Source organism: Anolis carolinensis, chromosome 4 (assembly GCF_035594765.1).
Source record: "Anolis carolinensis isolate JA03-04 chromosome 4, rAnoCar3.1.pri, whole genome shotgun sequence".
NCBI lineage: Eukaryota > Metazoa > Chordata > Lepidosauria > Squamata > Dactyloidae > Anolis > Anolis carolinensis.
The window spans coordinates 226071235-226093812 of record NC_085844.1 but is presented as its reverse complement, the minus strand read 5'-3'; the positions used below and the strand labels follow the sequence as shown (position 1 = coordinate 226093812).

The window sequence follows — 22578 nt, the reverse complement described above, 5'->3', positions numbered from 1 at the left end:
TTCCAGCTCAGCCCCCAAAACTATATACAAGAATAGTAACAACAGGAACAGGCTCAATGTAGCATAGAGGAACGTACTGTTTAACGTATTTGCCTGATGGAGCTTGACAGCACATACATTTTGTTATGTATTACTCTTAATGAGGTAGCGGGCAAAAGGAAAGTATAACTTTAAAAAAACACTACTGAATACAATTTAATCAAACATGTTTATAGTGCAAATATTAAATGTCAAGATGGACAAATGGTCACTGTCTTTTACAAGCATTGGTCGTATTAGAAAACAGCACTTCAAGAAACTTCATTTCAATAATTTGTTTAAAGCATACTGAATACAATGAAATCAACTGGCAGATAGGACAGTTTGTTTCTTACAGTGATTTAAAATTGCTATTTCTAACTCACAACATTGAACACACTGTTCTCTATTGAGAAAAGCAAATTTTACCCACTAAAAAGAGCACTCTTAGACACACTTCCTGGAGTGGAATGTACACTTGCAGCTTGTCTTTCATGTCCATATACTGAAGCATTAGAACTTTTAAAATATATTACTTTGCAGCTCAAGACTTCTTCCAATAATAATAATAATATGTCTGGTGTTTACAGTATAGGCATTTACAAAACTTTAAACAGCAAAGCTGTAATAGATAATTAATAGTAAAGGCTAGCTTTGATTTAAACATATCAAGATGTACACGTTTTAGATCTTGCATTAAGCATGAAATATGCGAGCAGCTTTCTATTCATCTGTATGTTGCAGGAGAGACGACTGGAGTCTTTGCTCCAAGAAGCAATACAGAACATTTGGCTTTCAGCAGGGTGAAACGTCATGTTTCCATGCTTTCAGAGAAATCATTTAACTGAAGTCCCGGTTGGTTAGGACGAGAGGTGCCACTAAGCTCCAGAGGTAAAGGAGGAGACAAACCCAGCTTGAGGAGATCTTCACCCAGACAGCCGGCCATTTACTTGTCAGAATTTTGGTTTCAGAATCAGGGCTGCATAATGAATAAAAGTAGTAAATGTATAAACCTATAGCTGGAAACCTCATTAACACAAAAGAAAAACTGCCTCTTTTTTTGCACAATGGAAAAGGTAAAAGGTAGTAATTGATTTTAAAATTACACAGGTGTCTAATTTTAGGGCTGCTATTTGTAAAGCACTGGAACTCTACACTGAAAAAAATCTTAAGACACGTAACTGGCATCCTATTAGACTTGAGTCCTCATAATTCTTTCCTAGTCACATGTGCAATCTATACATTATTATGGTTTTTATTTTTAGCCACTTTGAGTTATTATTGTTAATAATACTGAATGCTCCCAAATACATCTTAAAATCCAGCCAGACATCACAAGGGATGAAGTTCTGCTGCACTGGTGAGCACCAGTCCCTGTCACAGTTATTGCAAGTGCACCAATGACTTACAATTGGACCCTACAGGGACCCTTATTTTTTACTGGCACCTCATTGCTGCTCAGAGGAGGGTGTGCCATGCTTCAGTGTCCCACTTGCCCTCAAGTGCAGCTGGCTAAATTTTAAGAAGGGCTTTGAGGGTCAGTTTGAGAGCTGGAGTATAGCTGTGACATTGTGACTCTGCTGCAGGGTCTCCTCCTAGGTCTTTAATTTGGGAAGACCTGGGACTTTAGAATTAATCTGACGCAAAGGGTTGCTTTGTTTTATGAACGCTCTGATGTCTCCCACTATTTATCGACAATAGACAAAGGGGGGACAAGTCTAATAATTTTTTTGACTGAATTGGATGAACTCCCTCTGACAAAATAATTGCTGAGGGTAGTGAGAACTTTTTATTAAAAATGAGATTAATTCATCCACAAATAAGAATAAGGAGTGGAGCCATGTTCACTTCAGGCTGCCTTGCAAGACACTGCCAACCAGGAGCTGCAGTCTCCACCCAACTCAGAGCTACTTCCCTTGCAAACATGGTGTGCTGGATGAAAAAGTGAAGTTATCAATCATAGAATGAAACCACTCTACACCAGAGTTGTAGAGAAATCCCAAAGTATAATTACTTAGAAAACAACATTTTAAGACAGATCAAAGGCTTTGGACTGAGGCGCCTCAGATTCCAATATTATTCAATTTTCTCCAAAGTGGCAATGTTTTGTTCTAGATTTGTGCCTTGGTTGTGGCAATTAATTTTGCTTGCAGCTTGCTGTGCCTAACATCTGGATGGCTACAGTTTTTTTAATAGGGTAAGTTTTAAAAGGACTTACTACGCAACACATTTCCACCACATGTAAATGGATGCCACAGACCAATGTACTCGTGATAAGACAACAATCTCCAATTAAAATGCCCCCACAACCTTCTTACCTGTACCAGTTGGTAAGTGTCATCATGATATACAGGGAAGCAAGAAACAACATGAGGTGGAAGACGGAATAGCTATACTGGACAGCATCCTTTTCGTTGTCCAATACCCTTCGGATTTCACCATCTTCCACATCACCTCCAGCTGCACCAGGAGTGTCATCCAGAATGACGCTGTCACTTACAGACAGGGTCAACTTGTTTACTTGACTGTTGCTAGAAGAGCGGATGCTGCAAAACATTCAACAGAGCTTTCAAAATGTTCGAACTGCAAAAAGCTGTAATTAACCAGAGTTGCTTAGCTTCATCAGCATTCCAAAATATACTATGCCCCAATTTTTCATGAGCACAATATTATTTTACCAGCCAAGCCAAACTGGCCCTGACCATATAAGCTGCTTGGCAAAAAGACTGCTGTAAACCGGATGTAAGCTACTTTGAGTTCTTCAAGGGAAACATAGATTACAAGTGGAACAAGAGCATTTCAAACAAACCTTTAGAACAATCATTTTTTTTACCAACAGTGGAAATGAATAAGGCTACTGGACAAAATTATTTGCATTGATACACTTGTTAAACTAAAATGCAGTTAGAATTTGAAATCTCACTCAACTGCATTATCATTGCCATTAAAGTTATGTCCTACACTAATTCTGCAATCATGCATTACACAATTTGATATTCACTTAAATTAGGGATGAATCATGTGTGGCCACTTGCTAATAGTAAATACCAATCTCAGATCTTACCTGGAATACAGGAGACAAAGTACGAAGATAATCAGCCCAACAATGCTCTGTGCGTCCCACCACTGTGGGGATTTCAGTGGTGCAGGAGAGGGAGTGACAGGTATAGCAGTGGCATTCACTGGGAGAGCAGTAGGTGTAGCTATTTGGCTGATGATGTTCAGAAGACTTGGATTACAGTGGCGGTCTGGAAAATAATTCCACATACCACGCATAAAACAAAACCATCTCTATAAACAATCATTTTTTGCTTGGGAATAGACTAAGGATTGCTATGTTTGTCATAGCAAATGCCCTCTAACAATGTGAGTGAGGAAATCTTCAAGCTAGGATCTAAATTCCCATTTGAGAATGGCTTCAGAAGTATATTGCAACACTGTCAGAGAGCCAATGTGGTGTAATCATTTCAGCACTGAGCTCTGGAGATCGGGGTTCAAAGCCCTGCTCAGTCGAGGAAACCCACTGAGTGATTGCAGGTGAGTCACACTCTCTCAACCATAGGAAGGCAAAGTCGAACCCCTTTGAACAAATCTTGCTGAGAAAAACTCATGATAGGGTCAACGTAAGTTGGAAAGGATTTGAAGGTACAGAGCAACATGCAAAGCACAGTTCAGATCTTTACCTGCCTACTGAAGGAGATTAATGTAAATATTCTGAAAATATTCCCTTATGTTCATTGCTGAATATAGATGAAAGAGAAAACAGCTCATAAGAAGATGAGAAATCCTTTAGGCATAGTCATTTTCCCCACACCTGATCTACAAATACCTATGTTCTTCCAAGACAACTACTTCAAGTCCCTAATCTACCAATGTGCAAGTAGTTTGTAATTATCTAGAGAAGTACTAATCTCATACTTTGCTATGAACTGTGAAAGTTTGCGAAGCATGTCCTGCTCCAGTTCTCAAAACCATTTAAAGGGTCCTTTTTTGATCCTTCCTTATCTCCACTGGACCTACTATTTTGAATACACATATTTTTACATATGGGAAAGCTTACCAGGCTCATTGGACATGGCAGACCAAGTGAGGTACATTGTGTAGAGAGTAATGATAGAAGACTGGAGGAGGCCAGAATGAGGCTGATTTTCCTATTAAGGCAATCAAATGAAAGCATCATAATAAGTGGTTTAATATAAGTCCCAGTGTTTCTCAACAGTTTAACATTTAAAAACTTGATTGGAAATATTTCAGTTCTACTGCAACTTTAGTTCTATGTGGGGGGAAAAGAAACATAAAACAATATTGGGGAATTTATGAGCAGTGTGCAAACATTAAGTTCACCTATGGCTCACAAATAGGTGAACTCCCTAGCGACATTAGATGATCCCCCCTCCCTCCTAGCCTTCAGAAGGAAAGTAAAATCCTGGCTCTGGGATCAGGCTTTCAGATAATAGCACAGTGCAATAATGGATGTGGAATTATGTGCAATGACTACAGAACGTCTACAGACTACAATTTTTGGATGGCGTGATTTTAATTGAATGCAATGTTTTAAATGTAAATACAGTAGAGTCTCACTTATCCAACATTTGCTTATCCAACGTTCTGGATTATCCAATGCATTTTTGTAGTCAATATTTTCAATAAATCGTGATATTTTGGTGCGTAAATACAGTAATTACTACATAGCATTACTGCATATTGAACTACTTTTTCTGTCAAATTTGTTGTATAACATGCTGTATTGGTGCTTAATTTGTAAATTCATAACCTAATTTGATGTTTAATAGGCTTCTCCTTAATCTCTCATTATCCAACATATTCACTTATCCAACATTCTGCCGGCCCGTTTATGTTGGATAAGTGATACTCTACTGTATGTGTTAATTTTTAATTTAAATATTTTAAACTTATGTTTTGTATGTGTTTTTAAGGCATTGAATAATTGCCATATGTAAGCCACCTTGAGTCCCCTTCGGGGTAGAGAAAGGCGGGATATAAATAGGGTAAATAAATAAATATTAATCCTATATATTTTAATGCATGCAAAAAATTGCTCTTTCAAAATCCTCAGATCTGCTTTCCTTTTATTTAGTAATCCCTACCCTGACCAGAACAACTACTGTCTAACCACTTGTTTCCTTTGTGCCATGCCCTCCTCACACAACTAAATCCAACATCTGCTGTCATGCTACATCTGAGCATCAACAATTTACCTCAGCTTGTTATATTACAGTATCCTTATAATGTATTTTGTATTAATTGGTTTGATTTTTTGTGTCTATTACGTTTATTTAGTTTAATCCTTTGTTTTGGTTGTTTATCAATTATATTGAGTTCATGTTATCTTATGTTTTGCTTTGACTGTCTATTTGTTTTTGGGCATTGAATGTTTGCTATTTTTGTTAATTTATAAACAAAATAAATAAAGAAGTATTATTATTATTATTATTATTATTATTATTATTATTTTAGAATCCATATTCTGTTAAAATTGTATTGAATTTTAGCTATTCATATTTCAGTGAAATAGCAGACTGTATGACCACTAAATCTAAATGCCTTGTACATCACATTGGTACAGTCATAGTGAAAATAATAGTTTGCAACTAGGTTTACTACAAAAAGCAGAAGACACTACCCATGTATTTGGAAGATAAGTATCATATCAATGTAGACAAAGTTGTCATCTAGTAATGTACAAGCCCAAGCAAATCAGTGACTTCTCTCCTTTGTATCCCACACAAGAACCACATTGAAAAAAATCTTCATACCTGGATTTTAGGAAGGATTGATGTGATAGATACAGCAATGCACAAAATCATATTAAAGCTGATGAAAAACTTGTTCTCAACACAACCCTCGGGTTTTGTGTAGAAGACATAGAAGAGCACAATGGCAATGAACGACAGGATATAGTTCAAGCAAGTGCAGGACAGCAGAGCTGAAGAAAAAGCATATCTCAATTACAAAATGAAACATATTATACACAATATCTTTTTTACTCAGATTTCTGGAGCACCTATTAAGACTTATTAATTTTTAGAAGGGAGATCTTGGGTTTCTACTCTAAAACGTCTACTTAAGCTACAAGTAAATTACTGGATAAAATTCATACTTATATGGCTGCATTTCCAACTTCTCCATATTGAAAATCAAGATTCATTCCTGCAGTTGTGGTATTTCAGCAATGGTAGCTTCAGATGCTATGCAATCATATTTCAATTACTAAACATAAACTGATTGTCACTACAACAATGAGCTGGTCTAACACAGGGGCTGGCTTTCTGTTCAGCTAAAGCCTGGCTTGAGAGCCAGTGTGGTGAACTCTAGGAGACCAGGGTTCAAGACCCTGCTTTGTTTTCTCAGTGGTTACCCTTCTCTGCCTCTGAACAAATCCTGTCAAGAAAACCCAGGCTTGCCTTAAATCGGAAACAATCTGAGGACACACAGCAATAGCAAAGCCTAGCTTATGACATGTCAATCATTCCATAGCACATTAATGCACTCTGCACTATTATGATAAAAATGTATCCCCCAAGATATTCCTCTGAAGCTTAACAGCACCGTACTCCAACCCAGCTATTCGTGAAGTGCTGAAGAATGGGATTATAAGTAATGATATTCCCAGCCTTCTCCCAGTTTCAGAGAGCACTGAAACAGGCAGCTGTGATAGAATTATGAGAAGGTCATTCACCCGTCTTCAGTCATCTACTTGAGTATGTTGTGGTTGCAAGAGGGCTGGGTATGTCATTACTCACTCCTCCACTTTATAGAATCTCAGAAATGGTTGTATTCAAGGAGGGGGATGCAAACCTTCTAAGATAGAGTTTTAAAGGGTAGCACTGGAAGACACTGATGTAGCTACAACTCCCAATGAAAGATCTCAGGCACAGTTTTCTACTGAAGCAGAACACAATATGCTTCCTGCCTCTTGCACTGCTCACCAAATAAACACCACTTACCTGCATACCAGCACCTGGGGTTTCCCTCTTCCATTCGTTCGACCCAAGATTCATTCCAGGAATGAGCAAAATCAACAAGCAGAATCAGTTGGATGAGAATGAAGAAGAAGGCACCACAGGTGCCAATTACAAATAACACTAGAGGGAAGAAGAAGAGAGAGTTAAAGCAAAAGCCTTTAGAATTTGACAGCCTCTGGCTGAATATATTTAAATCAAGTAGGAAAGTGACTGATTCTTGATCAGCAAAATAAGTATGTATGAATGTGTACAGTGGGGGGAAAAGTATTTAGTCATGTGTTTTCTCATGTTTTCTCTCATAGTTGAGGTCTACCTATGATGTCAATTACAGCCTCTCTCATCTTTTTAAGTGGGAGAACTTGTACAATTGGTATCTGACTAAATACCTTTTCCCCCCACTGTATGTGCCTGTGCATGCCTGTCTCCTGTCACTTTCCTACACCCATCAATTCATTCATAAATAGATCTGCACACATTCCAGAGTGGTAGCTATGTTGGGTTTAGTCAAAACCAAAAGCTTCAAACAGAATATATATATCATTTCCTTTTTGCACAAAACACACATTGGATTACTGCATGCCCAGGCACCAAACAAATGAACCAAAAGGCAAACAAGACAACAACTTTGCAGATGTCTTAATAACTTTACTTTGAATATCTCATCCATTTAGTTATTACATAATTGCCTCACTCTTCCCTCAATCATATAGTAGCTTTACTCCATTCTCTTTGCTTTCATAATTCTGTGAGTTTAGTTAGGCTGACAAATGGTGACTAGCTCTAATACATCCACTGTGTTTCACAGTTAGGATTAAGCAAAATAAAAAAAACCCTACTTCTCATGTCAAAGATCAGGGGTCCCCCATATGTAGTGGGACTGCAAATCCCAGAAGCCATAGCCAGCATAATCAATTGTGAGAAATCACCAAGAGATGTAGTTTATGTAGGCTTTTAAACAGAAGCAGGATGGCCACCTGTCAAGGGTACTTTGATTGTGCTTTTCCTACATAGCAGGGAGTTAGACTGATGGCCCATGTGGTCTCTTCCATCTGCCATCCTGAACTGACATCCTGAACTTCCACCTGCATCACATTGGCTTTAAAGTTAATGATTGACAACATGCAGGAAATAGCTTTTAAACAATTTTGTGGGTGGAGGAGAGGTCATCTGCAGTACACAACTGGGAAATTAGGCCTTTTGAAGCCTATGCCACTACATCTTCCCCACCTCATCTCATTAAACATGCAATTCAGCAAGTGCATGGTTACATTTTGCCTTGCCATGCAGTTAAGATACAGTCATGGTGGAACTTAGGAAGAGTTTAGAAGCCACCACCATGTGGCTAACAGTCATCTGATTTCACCTTTAGTAGAGATTTAATGACATCTTTCCAGAGGGCAAAAGGATGGCATCAATTGAATGCCGTCTATGAAGAAAAAAAGCCACACATTCACACACAAACATGATTTCAATTTTTCAAAAATGATTTTATTTCCTTATCCATGAGATCGTACCTGTTGTGAAAGGCCCTTCTGGAATGTAAAATGCTCCAACCATGATGCCAACAATTGCAGCTATCTTGAAGAACCAAAATCTATTTTAAAAAACAAAAGTTGACTTATTAGTATTTTTTTTCTACAATAAATCCTCTAAACCTAACAAAGCTAAGTGTTAAGATTATCTAACAGTTATAGGTTAAAAATGCATACGCACTTTCTTAGCTTGCAGTCTTATTCTCAATCATTTGAATTGTCACACAGCTGCTTGTGCTTATATTAGTAATCCATGGCTTACTTTTACATCTGAATATAGTACAGTCAGAAGATTTGACTATTGTGGATTTGATTATTTATGGATTGGATTATAACCTTCATTCTAGGGATCTCTATTCTAGTCCTATTTTAGTGCCAGCTTAGATTAGTGCTGGAATATCTAGAAATTCCTAAAGAGGTATATTCTCAAATTTTAAAAATAGCCATTTAGAAAATTAGTGTTTTTCATTTTCACATAAGTCCTGTGCTTTTAAGTACAGTGAATGTGAAGAGTTGGCTGTAATTACTGGCCCTTAACAATTATGTGCATTTGCATCAAACTAAGCAGCAATTGAAAGGAAAAAAACACTTTATAGGAAAGGATCTCAACAAAACAAGTCTGATTTAATGAAAAAATTGACACATGAATATATGAAAGTCTTTGCACTATACTGTAGTCCTTTAAAATAAAAGAAAACTCAAAACTTGGCAATTAGATATGCTGAGTACAGATCTAGTATACAGTGTTCCCTCACTACTTCGCGGTTCACTTTTCATGGATTCGGTGTTTTGCAGTTTTTCAATAAACTCTAAAATACTATTATAAATCATAAAAAAATACAATTTACAGCCTAAGGAAGGGAGGAAGGAGGAGCCGAAGAGAGAAAAGAGGCCCAAGTGGCAACAGGAGGAAAAGGAGGCGATTTATCAACACACAATTGGTTGATAAAGACTTAAAATAGTGTATAATTACTAAAATAATGTATAAATATTAAAATAAATATAGTGTCCCTACTTCATGGATTTTCACTTACTGCGGGTGGTCCTGGAACGTAACCCCAGCAATAAGTGAGGGAACACTGTATATGCTAAACCTCTTTACCTTGGGCTCAAGACTAGATAGACAGGAAAAGCATTCAAAGATTAACTCCAGCCGAAGATGGTATTTATAAGCAAGCAGGTTTTCCAATGTTTTATTTGTAGCACAACATTTAATTCTTATTACATAATAAATTATTTTATTTTTAAAAACACAAACTTTATAAGTTTTCAGTACAGAATTTGAAAAAGGATTATTATTCATTAACTCGGGGTTAGAGCAAGCTATTCATTTTCCACACAGTTTTAACCAATGGGTTGGAAGTTCATGAAATTCTTCCACAGCTAATGGAAAAAAATAATTCTGAACATAGTTAGAAGCTGAAATTAGTGGTTGTTTTTTTCATTTTGCCCATGGGAACATAGTTATACAAGTCTGCAACTACGAAGACATTTCTATATCCAACTTAAGACACATCACTAAAAATGAAAGCACCTGCTCCAATACATCTGGATTATATAATCAAGGTAGAATAAATAGCCTACCCATTATGTACAGCAGCCCTTGGATCTTTACTTGATTTCACTTGTATCATAAGAAGGGCAAAGAGGAGGAAGAATACAGCCATGGCAAAACTGATTCGGTAGACTGCTCTATATCCAACCAAAGCTTCACAGTCAACAACGTTATCACAAAACCCAGGCACCTGAAAGAGAATACATACAAATTTCCCAAAACTTTGTCAGAGATGTATGGATCACATCATATCCACATCTTTTTTTATGCTCTATTGTGCAAGCTTAGAGCATCGGAAGGCAGTGCATTTATCTTGGTTCTATCAAAAACAATATCATTGCTCCAGGTTATGTCTTTTACAATCTTGTCAGTATGATATATAATAATTTAATATTATACTGCAACACACAATAGAAACCAGTCTGGAATACAAAAGCATAGGAGATATTACTACTGAGTCTCACAAGGCATTCCTCCTTAACCCCAGAAAGTCCCATACACCTTTCTTCTACACAGGTCCATTCTATATAGGACAACATTCTGAAAAGACCTTGGCTGTTTGGGAGTCTTGGGCTTCTGCGAAATAAGGCAGCATCCCATTCTTATTTCATTCTAAGACTTTTTTCTTCTTTCCCATATGGAGCTGGATTTGTGTTACAGAACAGTTTTCTGATTTTGTCAGGACCCAGGCTGCGGAGCACCAATAACCATGCGCAGAGACCAGAATCTATCTAATATCTTTATTAAGGAAATATATAAAGTCAATAAAAACAAGTGAAGAATATAGTTCAGAAGTAGACCTTTCAGGAAAGGTCAAATATAGTCCAGGAAAACAATGTCCAATTTGAGATATTAGAGTCCAAAGTTATAATCCAATAACCGAAACACACACTTTGCCAAGCAAAGTGTGGGGAGATGACAAGGTCTTTAGTCCATGGAGGCTTGACAACAAGGCTGGAAAACAACTAGATACTTGGCTAAGTAAAACTTGATACGAGGCAACAAGAACAAGAACTAGGTCCGTGGCAAGGTCTGTGAAACAAGGCGGCTTGAAACTTGGTCCGGGAAACAGGGAACTGGAGTACGAAGTCTACACACGATCTCACTCCTCAAGCTGACGAATTGACTCCGCAAGGTTTCCTTCGCGGGAAAACACCTAAATAGGGTCTCGCTTCCCACCAGAATAACATTTTCCCTGGAGAACTAGAAATGAAACTCAACTCTGTCCAGATGCATGACTCCTTAGAATTTCCCAAGGGAAGCAGACCTAATCAGCTAATTGTTTGGCTGCGATCCTGGCGCTTCGGCGATTCGCCTCCCTAGCGCCTCTATCTTTATTATAATTGTCTTTTCGAGAAAACGGGGGAGAATTCTGCCCAAGGCTTGTTTGACTAACTTCTTGAGGGCAAACATCCTGCAGGTGCAGGGGCTCCGTTTCTGGCTGAAACGGTGTAAATCCCATGTTTTCCTCTTCATCTGCCACCATAGTACTAGGAACGGGACTACAAGGCCCATGATACATCACACTATCCCCCTCCTCAAGGCCCCTCTCAAAAATGGGCCCTCTTCCCGAGGAGCGGGGCCGCGGCTTGGCAGGGTAGGCCTGATGGAAGTGGCGGACTAAATCGGGGGCATGGACTGTGGAAGCGTCTTCCCAAGAGCGTTCTTCGGGCCCAAAACCCACCCAGTCAATGAGATACTGAAGGCGGCGGCGATGAAAGCGAGAATCCAAAATGTCCTGAACCTCGAATTCCTCCTCCCCGTCCACCAAAACAGGGGCGGGGGCCGGCTGGTCCACATCGGGGCGTACCCCATCCGCCGGAAGGAGCAGGGAACGATGAAACACTGGATGAATGCGTATGGAGCGCGGAAGTTGGAGCTTGAAAGTCACGGGGTTAAGTTGCGCCACCACTGGATAGGGACCAATGAAACTTGCATCTAGCTTCCGGCAGGGACGGTGGGAGGGCAAAAAGCGAGTGGACAATAGAACCCGATCTCCTACCTTGATCTCAGGGCCGGGCTGGCGATGACCGTCAGCGTGGCGTTTATAGTCCTCCTTGGCTTGATCCAGTTGCTGGTGCAAGAGTTGTTGCACCGCTGTGAGTTCTTGCAGCCAGTCCTCCGCTGCAGGGACTTCTGAGGTTTCAATGACAGAAGGGAAGAAACGTGGATGGAAACCATAGTTTGCAAAGAACGGGGTTTCTTTAGTTGAAGCTTGGACACCATTGTTGTAAGCAAATTCTGATAGAGATAACAGGGAAGCCCAATTGTCTTGCTGGTAATTTACATAACAGCGAAGGTATTGTTCCAAAGTGGCATTGGTGCGCTCAGTTTGTCCATCCGTTTGGGGATGATGAGCTGAAGATGAACGAGTCTATGCCCAATAGTTTCTGTAGTGCCCTCCAAAAACGAGAGGTGAATTGAGATCCACGGTCCGTGACTAAACTCTTGGGCAATCCATGTAGTCTGAAAACATGCTGAAGGAATAAATCTGCAGTCTCTTTGGCCGTGGGGAGACCATCGCAGGGAATGAAATGGGCCAACTTGGTAAAAAGGTCCACCACCACTAGGATCGTGGTGAATCCAAGGGAAGGTGGTAGGTCAGTGATAAAATCTCCCATGGAAATTATCTCCCATGGGCGAGAAGGAGTGGGAAGGGGATGCAGTAGCCCTGTCGGCTTCTCCCTTCGTGCCTTGGAGTGCTGACATACAGGGCAGGTATTGACATATTTTTCTACATCCTTGCGGATCTTGGGCCACCAGAAATCTCGTAGAATCAAGTGCATGGTTTTAAAAAGTCCAAAATGCCCTGCTGGCTTGCTGTCATGGCACAGACGAAGTGTCTTTTCTCTGCCGGGGCCTGGAGGGATGTAAACATGATTCCTGTAGCACAGTAGCCCATCCTTAAGTGAAAAAGGGAAACGTAGTCCTTGGCGAATCTGTTCTTGAGCCCAGGCATCTGCCTGCTGACTGGCTCTAATCTCTTGAGCGCAAAGGGGTTCTGGGTTAGAAGGAGTTGGTTCAATTGGAGTGGATTTGGTGTTTCCCACTGTGAGCGTGGCAAAGTTCTTGGGCTGCAGCAATCGAGATTCGAAGGTCTCTCTGCGTCCTGCAGCATACTCGGGTTTCCGTGATAAGGCATCTGCCTGTTTGGTCTGAGCCGGGGTCACATAATGGATCTGGAAGTCGAAACGTTCAAAGAATAAAGCCCAGCGCTGTTGCCTTTGATTTAGCTTTCGTGCGGTCCTTAGGTGTTCCAAATTTCGATGATCAGTGTGAACCTCAATGGGGAATTTGGCCCCTTCTAACCAATGTCTCCAATTTTCAAAGGCTGCCTTTATGGCCAAAAGTTCTTTCTCCCAAATAGTGTAATTTCTCTCTGGGGCTGTTAGTTGATGGGAGTAATAGGCACAAGGATGGAGATGCTCTCCCACTGGTTGCATGAGTATAGCCCCAATTGCCACATCTGAGGCGTCAGCCTGCACAACAAAAGGGGTTTTAGGATCAGGGTGCTGTAGAATTGGCTGGGTCGTGAATAACTTCTTTAGTTGCTGGAACCCTTTCTCTGCTTGCTCCGTCCAGCAGAAGGGCTGTTTCCCACGGATGCAGCTGGTGATTGGGTCAGACCAGCGGGCAAAGTCTGGGATGAATTTGCGGTAGTAGTTCGCGAACCCCAAGAAGCGTTGCACTTCCTTCTTGTTGGTTGGCACCCGCCATTCCAATACTGCTGAAACCTTTGCCAGGTCCATGGAGAGTCCTTGTGGCGAGACGCGGTACCCCAGGAAGTCTACTTCTTGCAGATCAAAGGCGCATTTTTCTAACTTGGCATATAGTCCATGATCCCGTAATCGTTGTAGCACCATCCTGACGTGTTTCTCGTGCTCCGATTGTGATCTAGAAAACACCAAAAAATCGTCCAAGTATATGATCAAGAACCGATCTAGATAATCCTGGAAGATATAGTTGACAAAATGTTGGAACGTTGCGGGAGCTCCGGATAATCCGTAATTCATGACTAGGGACTCGAATAATCCGAATTTGGTCTGGAAAGCGGTTTTCCATTCGTCCCCCTCCCTGATGCGAACTAGATTGTAAGCCCCCCGGAGATCCAGCTTGGTGTAAACCTTGGCCCCTCGAAGCCGGTCTAATAGGTCCGAGATCAAAGGCAGGGGGTAGCGGTTCCGCTTCGTGATATTGTTCAATGCTCTATAGTCCACAACCAAGCGTAAGTCCCCTGACTTCTTTTTTACAAACATCACCGGGGAAGCAGCTGGGGATTGAGAGGGTCTGATGAATCCCTTGCGAAGATTTGACTCTATGAACTCCCTGAGAGCTTCTTGCTCTGGTTTAGTCAGGGAATAGAGGTGTCCTCGCGGAATCGGGGCCCCCTCCACCAAGTCAATGGCACAGTCGTAGGGTCTATGCGGGGGTAGTTTCTCGGCTTCCTTTTCATTGAAAACATCCCAAAAGTCTGAATATTTCTTGGGCAAGGTGATGATGGGCTCAGCGTCTGTGGCATGGCAGACCTTGGCTACTAGACAATGGTTTTGGCAATATTTAGAAGCAAACTGTAGTTCTCTGTTGGACCAGGAGATGTTTGGGTCGTGGAGTGTCAGCCATGGAATTCCCAAAATCACAGGGAAGTGGGGGACCTCGGTAACGAAAAAGGAAATCTCTTCCATGTGTTCCCATATCCACATTCTGGTGGGCTCAGACCATTGGCTTACTGGGCCTGTCTTTAGGGGACGGCCATCTATAGCCTGCACCACCCGGGCGTTCTTGAAATCGTGATATTGTAATCCCAGAGAGTCGGCATACTCTCTATCGATGAAATTGTTTGTTGCTCCTGAGTCTATCATGGCATGGATCATGACGGGTCCTTTTTTCGCTGACCACAACGTGACCACTAGGAGAAATAGAACCCCGGTTTGCGGCTCTTGAGTGGGGTTTTTGACCGGGTTGGCGAGCCTCTCTACGCCCGGTCGCTGGCTTCCCCCGCCGGCTTGGCTCCAGCCGCCTCGGCCGTCTCCGTGGGGGACGCTGCCGCCAGGCGAGCGGCGGGCTTTCTCTTGGCTGGACATTCTCTGGCGAAGTGGCCCCCGTTCCCGCAGTACCAGCAGAGGTTTAAATGTTGGCGGCGGGCCTTTTCGGCTACATCTATTCTGGGGCGCACATTGCCCAGCTGCATCGGCTCCTCCTCGCTTCCCCTGGGGTATGGGGCTGGTGGTGGGGGTCTCCACACTGGACGTGGCTGAATACTGGCAGAAGCAGGGGGTTTCACTCCTGCTCTTCCACTCTGGCCTCGGAGCCACTGTTTTTTGTTGGCAAGCAGGACTTCGGCTCATAAACAATGATTGATAAGTCTCTCAAGAGAATTTGGAGGATCCACCTTGGAGATTTCTTCCTGCATCTCGATGTTGAGACCCTCACGAAACTGTCCTCTGAGGGCTATATCGTTCCAGCCGGTGTTTTGGGCCAGCACCCGGAACTCGGCTATGTACTGGGACAACGGCCTGTCCCCTTGGAAGAGGCGCCGGAGTTTATGGCCGGCCGCCTCCTCGTTGTCCTCGATCCCCCAGGTCGCTCTAAGGTGATTCAAGAAGTTTTGTGCGGAACTTAGGTGCATGGAAGCCGCATCAAACAGCGCCGTCGCCCAATTGGCCGCAGGCCCTTCTAGGAGGCTGTAAATCCACGCCACCTTGATTTCTTCTTGGGGAAACTCGGCTTGGCGGGCCTCTATGTACGCCTGGCATTGGCGACGGAAAACATGGACCTTGGAGGCTTCTCCAGAAAACTTGGTTGGAAGCGCTAAGCCAGGGAGCCGGACACCGCGTTCCTTTAAGCCCCGTATTTCTCCCTCCTGTGTCCGGAGGGTATCACGGATCCTGTCGAATTCTTCCCTGGAAATGGTGTAGCTGAGTGGCTGGGCTTCCGCCCCGGTTCCTGTAGACATTCTGGCCTTAGGTTAATTGGTGCTTAGGATGGCGGAGTCAAACTGTCAGGACCCAGGCTGCGGAGCACCAATAACCATGCGCAGAGACCAGAATCTATCTAATATCTTTATTAAGGAAATATATAAAGTCAATAAAAACAAGTGAAGAATATAGTTCAGAAGTAGACCTTTCAGGAAAGGTCAAATATAGTCCAGGAAAACAATGTCCAATTTGAGATATTAGAGTCCAAAGTTATAATCCAATAACCGAAACACACACTTTGCCAAGCAAAGTGTGGGGAGATGACAAGGTCTTTAGTCCATGGAGGCTTGACAACAAGGCTGGAAAACAACTAGATACTTGGCTAAGTAAAACTTGATACGAGGCAACAAGAACAAGAACTAGGTCCGTGGCAAGGTCCGTGAAACAAGGCGGCTTGAAACTTGGTCCGGGAAACAGGGAACTGGAGTACGAAGTCTACACACGATCTCACTCCTCAAGCTGACGAATTGACTCCGCGAGGTTTCCTTCGCGGGAAAACACCTAAATAGGGTCTCGCTTCCCGCCAGAATAACATTTTCCCTGGAGAACTAGAAATGAAACTCAACTCTGTCCAGATGCATGACTCCTTAGAATTTCCCAAGGGAAGCAGACCTAATCAGCTAATTGTTTGGCTGCGATCCTGGCGCTTTGGCGATTCGCCTCCCTAGCGCCTCTATCTTTATTATAATTGTCTTTTCGAGAAAACGGGGGAGAATTCTGCCCAAGGCTTGTTTGACTAACTTCTTGAGGGCAAACATCCTGCAGGTGCAGGGGCTCCGTTTCTGGCTGAAACGGTGTAAATCCCATGTTTTCCTCTTCGTCTGCCACCATAGTACTAGGAACGGGACTACAAGGCCCATGATACATCACAGATTTAAGTTCCAAAATGTTCTCCCTGTACATCCCTTCTCCTCACTGCCCTCTACAGATGGAAAGAATATTTGAAAATATTTGATAAAAGTTTGAAAAACATTTCTATCACTTGCTGCAAGGAAATGTGGAACCCATCAGCCAAATGACAAAAACTTAAGACAACCGTTATGAATGGGGAAATCACAATAAGTGAACATTAATGTTTTTTTACATAACAGTCAAAATTAGTTTCCATAACATTTTAAAGTATCTTTCAAGATATTCAGATTTAACAGATATGAATTTAAATGAAAACTGAAAGCTGAAGGTTTTTGTATCAATATTGAGCTAGGCAACACCAGTATTTGGAGCTCACACATTGTGAGTTAAGTCAGGCAGACAAGGTTTTATGAGGCAGTGACAAAGTTCATCAAACAGATGTGTGTATTTGGATACAAGAATAACAGAATTAGCAAGTACAGGCCTCAGAATCAAACCACCTCCCAGTCTAACCACCACACAGAGGAAAGGTGCACTGAAAGAAAATAATAGTAATCCACTACAACTATTCTATGAGGTATTTTACAGATAAGCTCACTCATTTGCTACCAACACAGAAGCAACATTTATCACAGTACAGTAGGTGTATCTTTGACAACTTGTCCAGTTAATGCAGGTGTGTTTCTATTTGCACTCTCTGTAGAAGTGGATATCATTTTTAAGAGATAAAACTAATTACATGCATAATGGAACCTTACTCATTCTGGCTAATAAAAGGAGCCGGAGATAGACTGGTCAAGTAGGTAACAGGAGTGATAGGTGCTTCTTTGTGGGAAAGTTAGTTCTACTTTGATCTAGCTTTAGGCCTCGTTTAGAGATCAAGAGAAAATTGGTGAAGGATCTATATAGATGAGGAAGTACATCACTCATAGTTCTGTTGGACATCTCAGAAGTTTAATAACACAGACCAGCATATTTTTTCTGGATTAACTTGCTTTTCAAGTATAAGACTTAGGGCCCTGTTGTTACAGTAGTTAAAATTCTTCCTAGATGAGGTGATGGTAAAAATGCTTGCTCATTCACTTAAGTATTAACTTTTAGGGTTTCCTCCGGGTTCAACCTTGTCCTTTGTGCCACTCAAAACATCTATGAAACCATTAAGGGAGATTATTTGAATGTGGTAATTCAGTATGAGTAATATGGAAATGACATTCAGTGCTCTCTCCTTTTGATATCATTTCCCAAAAGCTGCAAATTCCCTAGAGTTCTGTGGACTATTAACAGATTGGAAGTGGGATAACAAATCCAAGAGAAATGCTTTAACCCTGTCCAGATGAACTGGGATGCCATCTATATTTGGTGGAGTGGCACTTCTCTTGAAGGGCTCACAGTTTGGGGATTTTTCTGGGTCCAACGCTGATCTTGGATGCTAAGGCTGTGGCAGTGAATAAATGAAATTTGGGTCAGTTATTAATCAGGATGGCGACTGCAATCAAGAAATTAGAAGCCTTGGGAGGGCAGCTATGAAGGAATCATCTAAGATCTTGAAGTGTACAGATGTATTATTGAGCACTAAAGCTAGGACTGTCTGTGCTATCATATTTCTAATTTTTACATACAGCTGTGAAAGCTGAACAAGAAATAAGGTAAGAAGAAATGTGTTGCTGGAGAAGAGTTCTGTAGAAATTGTGAGGATGAGATAGCACTCAGAAGAATGAACCCCATAAAACAAAGTTTCTCTCTTCCCTCTAACGTATTTTAAGGAAAACAGAAGTAGCATGCTATTGCTTCCAGTCTTTTTTGCATGCTACATATTAAGATGGTGAATCAGTACACAGACAGAATTATGAAACCTCTCAGTACCTTTTTCAGCTGCTTCTCCATTCCTGGTGCCAGCATGATGCAAGCAACAAGAGTACTGAGGAGGAGAAGGAAGGCATAAATAAGCCGAGTCACCATAGAATTCTTGCTGTTGGGACAACAGCGACACAGCAAACATGATGCACCACCACACAGGCAGGGAATCTGCAAAAGAAAGGGGTCAAGCGGTAAGATTTTATGTTAACTGTTTTGATTTTATCTTTTTATAAACATATACATATATACACATACAGAAACACCTTGTAGCCATCAGCTCCTCAAAGCAAGCTTCATTTCTTTTTGAAAGACAAAAATTTCTGGGCTTGGAGCAAGCAAACAAAAAAGGAACATAAAAGTATCATAAACATGCAACAGCTGACAAGTTTTCAAAAAGAGAGAACAACAAATCATTCTCAAAATTTTACCCAAAGGAATGTGGTGACGTTTCATTATAAAATTTTAAAATTCCTTCATAAACTGTAGCATGGTCACATGACAAATTTTATTTATTATAAAAGAAACCATGCTAGTGAAAAGTCATATCAATAAAAGGATTTTGGCTAAAAAAAAACATGGCACAAGCACTCTGTAAATATTCAAGCAGATAAACCAACAAGCCCAGAACACCTTAAGTGTTACTCTGAAACACTATGCCTACTCTGAAGAGTAAAAATATGAAAGCTCTCTTTGTTTCATTAACTCCTCCATTTAAAGAGAGATAGCCAGTTCTGTTGCCATCTAATCTGAACTAAGCTCTCTTGCCCTAAATGCCTCAAGGTCATAAAAGAGAAATAAATGCAGATTATTTCAGAACATGCCACAGCTTTAAAATGCTCAAAATCATTCCAAATCCAAGCAGTCTGTTTTTTCTTTCTTCCATGAAGTCATAAGCATATTCAGAAAACCACAATGGTTAGCGCAATAGGGATAAAACAAAAGGACTGCCATTTAAGATTTGGTTTGTAATACTTGTGAATGGTAATTACAGATAAACTTGGATGGAATAACTGGAGTGCCAAGGGTATGAGCGACTCAGCAGTCACTTCCTGCCTGAAGAAAAACATTCCTAAAAACGAAACCACAAGCCCTAGAAACATGAAGGAAAGAGAGCAACATGTTGTCGAAGGCTTTCATGGCCGGGATCACAGGGTTGTTGTATGTCTTTCGGGCTGTGTGGCCATGTTCCAGAAGTATGAGGATGCCTGCCATAGATGTGGGCGAAACGTCAGGAGAGAATACTTCTGGAACATGGCCACACAGCCCGAAAGACATACAACAACCCCAAAGAGAGCAACGTTCTCAATTTTGGATGCATCATTCATAAAAACTGGGCAAAACATTAAAAGCGAAAGTAATTCTATGTTTAGGATTGCAAGCACAGAGGCATGTGTAAATGTAAATTTATGCTTTATTTAGATAATTGTATATAGCATTGAATGTTTTTTTATTCTTGTTTTTTGGAACCTGCCCTGAGTCCCTTCAGGGAGAAAGGGCGGGTTAAAATTTTTAATTATTATATTATCCAGTAAAAAAAAAAGCTAAATAGCAACAGGTGAAAGACATGAGAAATATGCAACTAAGTTTAACTACCGTGTTTCCCCGAAAATAAGACAATGTCTTATATTAATTTTTGCTGCCAAAGATGCTCTAGGTCTTATTTTCAGGGGATGTCTTATTTTTCCATGAAGAATTATTCACATTAATTGTTGAACAAAAAAATGAACATTTATTATATACAGTACAGTAGTTGTCATCATAAACCAGCATAACCAGACAAACTGTGAATCCTATCAAGAATTTCTTATTACTACCAATATTTCCATGTACAACACTTTATGGTACGTACATTTACCAATCCTGCATGCTCTGGTGTTCTCTTTGGCGGGCATGCTTCCAAACAAAAACTTTGCTAGGTCTTACTTTCGGGGAGGCCTTATATTTAGCAATTCAGCAAAACCTCTACTAGGTCTTATTTTCTGGGGATATCTTATTTTAGGGGAAACAGGGTAGTAAGACATTGTGGGTAGGGATACAGTATACTATAATGAAGTGGTTTGACCCCCTAACTACAATTCTGGAGACTAGGGTTCAAATCCCCACTTGGCTATGAAACCCACTGGATCACCTTGGCAAATCACACTCTCTAAGACACAGGGCCCTTCCACACAGCAATATCACCCAGAATTATCAAGGCAGAAAGTCCCACAATATCTACTTTGAACTGGGTTATCTGAGTCCACACTGCCATATAGCCCAGTTCAAAGCAGAAAATGTTGTGAAGGAGGCCTCAGAGGAAAACAATGGAAAACATCTTCATGAATAAATCTTGCCAAGGAAATCCTGTGATAGGGGTGCTATAGTTTGGAAACACCCTGAGGGCACACAACAACAAGAATTACAATACTGTAAAGTTAGTATTTAGATAGGAATTCACCAATACATATTAGGGCTATAGTCTAGGGCCCCTTCCACACAGCTGAATAAAATCCCACATTTTCTGCTTTGAACTGGAATATATGGCAGTGTGGGCTCGGATAACCCAGGGCCCTTCAATACAGCCCTACATCCCAGAATATCAAGGCAGAAAATCTCACAATATCTGCTTTGAACTGGGTTATTTGAGTCTACACTCAGATAATGTGGGATTTCTGCCTTGATATTCTGGGTTATATGGCTGTGTGGAAGGGCCCTAAATTTCAGAGGAAGGGGCAGGCAAAACCGCCTCTGAAATCCGAAGAAATCCATGGGGTCAGCATAAGTTCACAACAATAAAACAGTGTGTCATTATAAATTATATTATCAGTAGTATTGTATTAAATATATTAGTATTATATTACACTATTATTATTATATATTATTTATATTGTATTATAACTTGGCCCCTCCAGGTGTTTTGGACTCCAACTCCCACAATTCCTAACAGCCTATCGGCTGTTAGGAATTGTGGGAGTTGAAGTCCAAAACATCTGGAGGGAAGGCCCAAGTTTGCCCCTGCCTGGTGTAGAGGCTTAGCGACGTCCGTAGAAAGCGAAAGATGCGTGGCGCCATCTGGGAGGCCCCAAAGGCCAGACCTCGCCTCGGAAAGCCCTCTCCCCGCCGCCACTCACCCAGCTAGCCAGGGAACAGACGCCCAACACGGCCCCCATGGCGATGGCAGCGACCGCAAGAGCTCGGCTCCCCCCAAGACCACTTCCGCTCCCCTTCTGCCTCGGCTCTCTAGCTGTTGTTGTCTCTGCCCTGCGACGCCGCCCTGATTGGTCCCCGCTTCAGGCTGCCATGGGGAAAAGGGGGGCGGGGTTTCCCCAGCCGACCAATTGGACGGCCTCGCCCTCAACCGGAAAACGAAAAAGCCCTTGCTCTCCGAGAGGAGCCAAAACTGTGACGCAAGCAGCCACTGAGGACGCTGATTGGATGAAATATTTTGAAGCGACAGGGCTATTGTCCGGGTCAGACCAATTGCAGAGCCGGATCTCTTTGAGGGGGCGGGACAAACAAGAAGGGTTCCGCCCGTAGTTTTCCTAAGGTAAATAGTTGCTATGGGAACAGCCTCCTGAGAGGAGAGCCTATGAGGCCCCTTCCACACAGCTTAATAAAATCCCATATTATCTTTTTTGAACTGGGTTATATGGCAGTGTGGACCCAGGGCCCTTCCACACAGACATATAATCCAGAATATCAAGGCAGAATAACCCACAATATTTGCTTTGAGCTGGGTTATCTGAATCCACACTGCCATATATTTATTTATTATTTATTTATTTACTACATTTATATCCCGCCCTTCTCACCCCAAAGGGGAC

General features: G+C 41.5%; 1 protein-coding gene across 1 annotated transcript; it reads right to left on the bottom strand.

Annotated features, from left to right (window-relative positions):
* Nucleotides 1-189: 189 nt before the first annotated feature.
* On the bottom strand, nucleotides 190-22078 carry serinc3 (serine incorporator 3). Its single transcript, XM_003220606.4, has 10 exons — nucleotides 21886-22078; nucleotides 18782-18943; nucleotides 10121-10281; nucleotides 8519-8598; nucleotides 6987-7124; nucleotides 5796-5965; nucleotides 4079-4169; nucleotides 3083-3266; nucleotides 2337-2564; nucleotides 190-997 (listed from the first exon to the last, which is right to left on the bottom strand). Exons 1-10 carry the CDS (start codon nucleotides 21922-21924, stop codon nucleotides 859-861), a joined length of 1392 nt encoding a protein of 463 aa, XP_003220654.2. The 5' UTR covers nucleotides 21925-22078; the 3' UTR covers nucleotides 190-858.
* Nucleotides 22079-22578: the final 500 nt, after the last annotated feature.